Source organism: Halyomorpha halys, unplaced genomic scaffold (genome assembly GCF_000696795.3).
Source record: "Halyomorpha halys isolate HHAL.00 unplaced genomic scaffold, Hhal_1.1 Scaffold365.1, whole genome shotgun sequence".
In the NCBI taxonomy this organism is placed as follows: domain Eukaryota; kingdom Metazoa; phylum Arthropoda; class Insecta; order Hemiptera; family Pentatomidae; genus Halyomorpha; species Halyomorpha halys.
This window is the reverse complement of record NW_027107925.1, coordinates 197,311-201,064: the sequence shown is the minus strand read 5'-3', so window position 1 is coordinate 201,064 and position 3,754 is coordinate 197,311. Positions and strand designations below refer to the sequence as shown.

Genomic DNA, 3,754 nt, shown 5'->3' with positions numbered 1-3,754 from the left:
GGTACGCCTTTAGAAAGAGGTAGGGAGCTGGAGGGAGGATTATTAGGAATAACAACATACTGTGAACGAACGGTATGGAAGGATGGGTATTAAATTATACTTACTCTCAAGGGGATGTGTTTCTAAGGGCCAAATTTTTAGACGGTATAATCTTTTTTACATGAACAAGATGAGTTTTAATGTAATTCCACTTAATATATTCAGAAATTTAACTCAGGAAAGAAAAATTCACTACGTAACTGAACTCCTTATTGTAATTTGAGACTATTTTTTTTTCAGTTTTTGACCAAAAAACCTTTGGCATACAAACGTAAACAGACACTTGATGATTTTAACCAAAGGTTTGTCATATCCTACTCTCCATCAAAGCGCGGAAGTGGAGCCAAGAAGAAATGAGTTGACCCCACCCTTAGAACTCACATTTAAGCTGAGGTTAGTAGGAGTTCTGCTATTATAGTATAAACTGCCAGGTCCCTCGAGTTCATCATCATATCCTCCTTTTTTGGCTTCACTTTCCCTGCAGTTTACTCTCTCCATTATACTCCATCCTCTGAGATATTAACATAGAATCGGATAAGTGACATGATTTTATGATGGCCTTTATTTTCCCGATTCCTTAAGTTTCCGTTTATTAATATTTAACGTTTTCTATTTAGGTGTAAAATCCGGCTAACATGGGTTAATATTTTTACTAACTTTAGTACCGTTAATAAACTCCGAGGTAAAAAATGATATTAAATTAAGATATAATTAGCAAAACATAATTATTTATTTGTCATAACACTCCACACAACAATGAAGATGAATATTTAACTGTAATATTAACAATCATAACATTATAACGAAGTATTCATAGAAGTGTTATTTATTGTTATGTTATTTGGTCTTGCTTTGTACGGTAACGTTGCTAGAGACACGATGCTCATCCTCGAACTTTGAGGAAAAATTTATCATCTTAGAAATTGAGGAGAATTCTTTCTTTTCACACTGCACAAGCTCTTGCAAGGCTTGGGAAAGTCCCAGTATGGTTTTAATTTTAAGGTATTTCAACCTTGCCGCATACCTCCTTACAAGTCGTGGAGTGTCTTCTAAAGTTTGCAGCAGGGTCGGTAAGAGACGTTCAGGATGTCGACTGCAGCCTACGGAGGTCTCGTGGGTCCCAGGAGGGCATTCATCCAAGCATTTTGACCCCTTTGGATCTACCAAGCAAACCCCACCTTTCTTGCCACATTCTGGCGAGCATCGATGCCTAAGGCAATAAGAACCCTCATCGGACCAGTCCCCACAGTCATTGTTCCCGTTACATGCATCTTCCAAATTGATACACACTGTATTGTTGCATAAGAAGCCTCCTTTCTCAATTGGACACTTTTCGTATGCGGACTTTGTATTATTGGGTAATGAGCACCTTTCTTCGTCGGACCAGTCTCCGCAATCGTTAATTCCATCACATATTTTAGTTTTTACAACACAGCGGAATGTGAGTGCGCAGCGGAATTCGGAACAACTCTTTACACAACTACGCGGTTCGTCATTGCATTCACTACAATCACACCTCCCATTGCAAAAGTAATTGCTTGGGATGCACTGGCCGGTAGTGCACCTAAACTGATATGGTACGCAAGGTGACCTCTTTCTGATAGAATGTTCCGTACAGTTTGGATATATTCTACATGACAAGGAACTGATGCTTGAACCTAACCAATCGTTAGTTTCATCCCAGCATGTTCCATTTACCGATGTACAACTTAAATATTTACTCTCTGCGAGCCCTTGGTAAAGATCCAAAGATGAATTTATATTATTTAATCTTTCTCTAATGTCTAAAGCTCTTGTTAGTAAAGGAACCTGTATTTGAAAAATCTGAACTAGGTAGGACAATTTAAATCTTTCTTTATCAATAATTTTTTGGACGCATGATTCATTAAAGATATTTGGTAAAAATCTAATGCTTGAAAATTTAATTTCAGCCATTCTATTCCATATTACATTCTCTGAAAATGTTTTGTTCAAAAATCGTTCTGAATCTATTTTAGAATCATTTAAGATTTTTTCAATGGAAGAGATTGTGTTAAGTGCCACAGAATATTCTTTGAAGGTTTCTTTGAATTCCTTAACTGCTTTCCATTCAATACCACAGCATACAACCTGCAGCAAAACATATCTGTATCATAAAAACACACTTAAATAATTATTTTTATATATACCATTATATCAAGAACTCAAGAATGTTCAGGAACACCTTCTAGATTTGCGATATCTCAACTATTACTGCATTATAATGTATTTATAAAATATTAGGGTAGATGTTATATCCTCTGAGAAAAGGAGATAGTGATAAAACAGCCTTAATGCCTTGAAACTAACCAGGTCATAAGTGGACAGTAATGCTTGTGCTTCTTTATAATAAAAACATATTATACTATTTTACCAAATTTTGTATTGGTAATATATTTCCGTAAGATCCGGTAAATAGATCCATTGTTGTCAACAATAATTCCGTAAATCTAATGCATAGATGGTGTGTTTACAAAGATTCAAGACGTATTAGAACCAAAAATTACTAAACATCTTTGTTCAAGAAAATTAAACTATTTAATATATGGCCCTCAGGCATCAACATAGGCTGCCAGCGGTTTTTACCAAGTTCATAGGCTCCCTGGAACTCTTCGCGCGAAAGGTTTCTTTTTGTTTCCTTGAAACAGAGAGTCTTGAAAGGGAAACGATCTAGTACGGTTCCAGCAGGAGCATCTATGGATCCTTTAAAAGCGTTTTGTGCGAAGAGCATCAGCAGTCCAGGCAGCTTCGAAGGGACTCATAAAGCCTTCTGGGCGAAGAGTTCCAGGGAGCCTTTAAATAATAGAAAATACGCCGAAAGCGGGGTGTTGATCCCCAAGGGCATTGATGACTTTTATTACTTTATTTTAGATCATTTTGAATTTCGCACCCATTAGAAAAAATTGAGACCGCGTTGAGTAAATAATTGCCACACACCACTACCACCCCGCAGTGCTTAGTGCTATTATCGATATGGTAATTTTCGGCAATATACAATTTATTAATTTACAGCACACGTCTGATTGTATCACAGTAACACTTCATTATAGTATTTTCGGAAATACAGCAAATCAAGTGTTTGGATTAGCGATGTTTTTTATTGGGCGTTTTTAGTTCTGTATCAAGAGAGGGAGACCGGTTTTCAACCATTGTGTACCAAGAAAGAATATTATGTAGTAAATTTGAATATTTAAAATTGTAATCATTAATAAAGTATAATATTTAAATTTATGTATTTTTAAATAATGTTACTAGGGGTTGATACTAAACCAGGTCAATAAATTAAGTTGATATTAAACCAGGTCAATAAATGGAGTTGATATTAAACCAGTTCAATAAATGAAGTTGATAATAAACCAGGCCAATAAATGAAGTCGATACAAACCAGGTCAATAAATTAAGTTGATATTAAACCAGGTCAATAAATGGAGTTGATATTAAACCAGGTCAATAAATGAAGTTGATAATAAACCAGGCCAATAAATGAAGTCGATACTAAACCAGGTCAATAAATGAAGTTGATATTAAACCAGATCAATAAATGGAGTTGATATTAAACCAGATCAATAAATGAAGTTGATATTAAACCAGGTCAATAAATGGAGTTGATATTAAACAAGGTCAGTACAGAAAGCTGGACACTTACTACTTCCACTGGGGTGGTCGGCATCTTCTTTTCCCGCACATAATGCGCATT

At 35.5% G+C, this 3,754-nt stretch overlaps 1 protein-coding gene across 1 annotated transcript in view; it reads right to left on the bottom strand.

Annotated features, from left to right (window-relative positions):
* Positions 1–789: 789 nt before the first annotated feature.
* The window catches only part of LOC136795503 (uncharacterized), a gene marked incomplete in the record, with an annotated part of 8,154 nt that continues 5,189 nt past the window's right edge, over positions 790–3,754 (bottom strand). Inside the window, 1 exon segment of the mRNA XM_067046295.1 lies at positions 790–2,148. Within this exon segment, the coding sequence (XP_066902396.1) occupies positions 877–2,148 (1,272 nt within the window).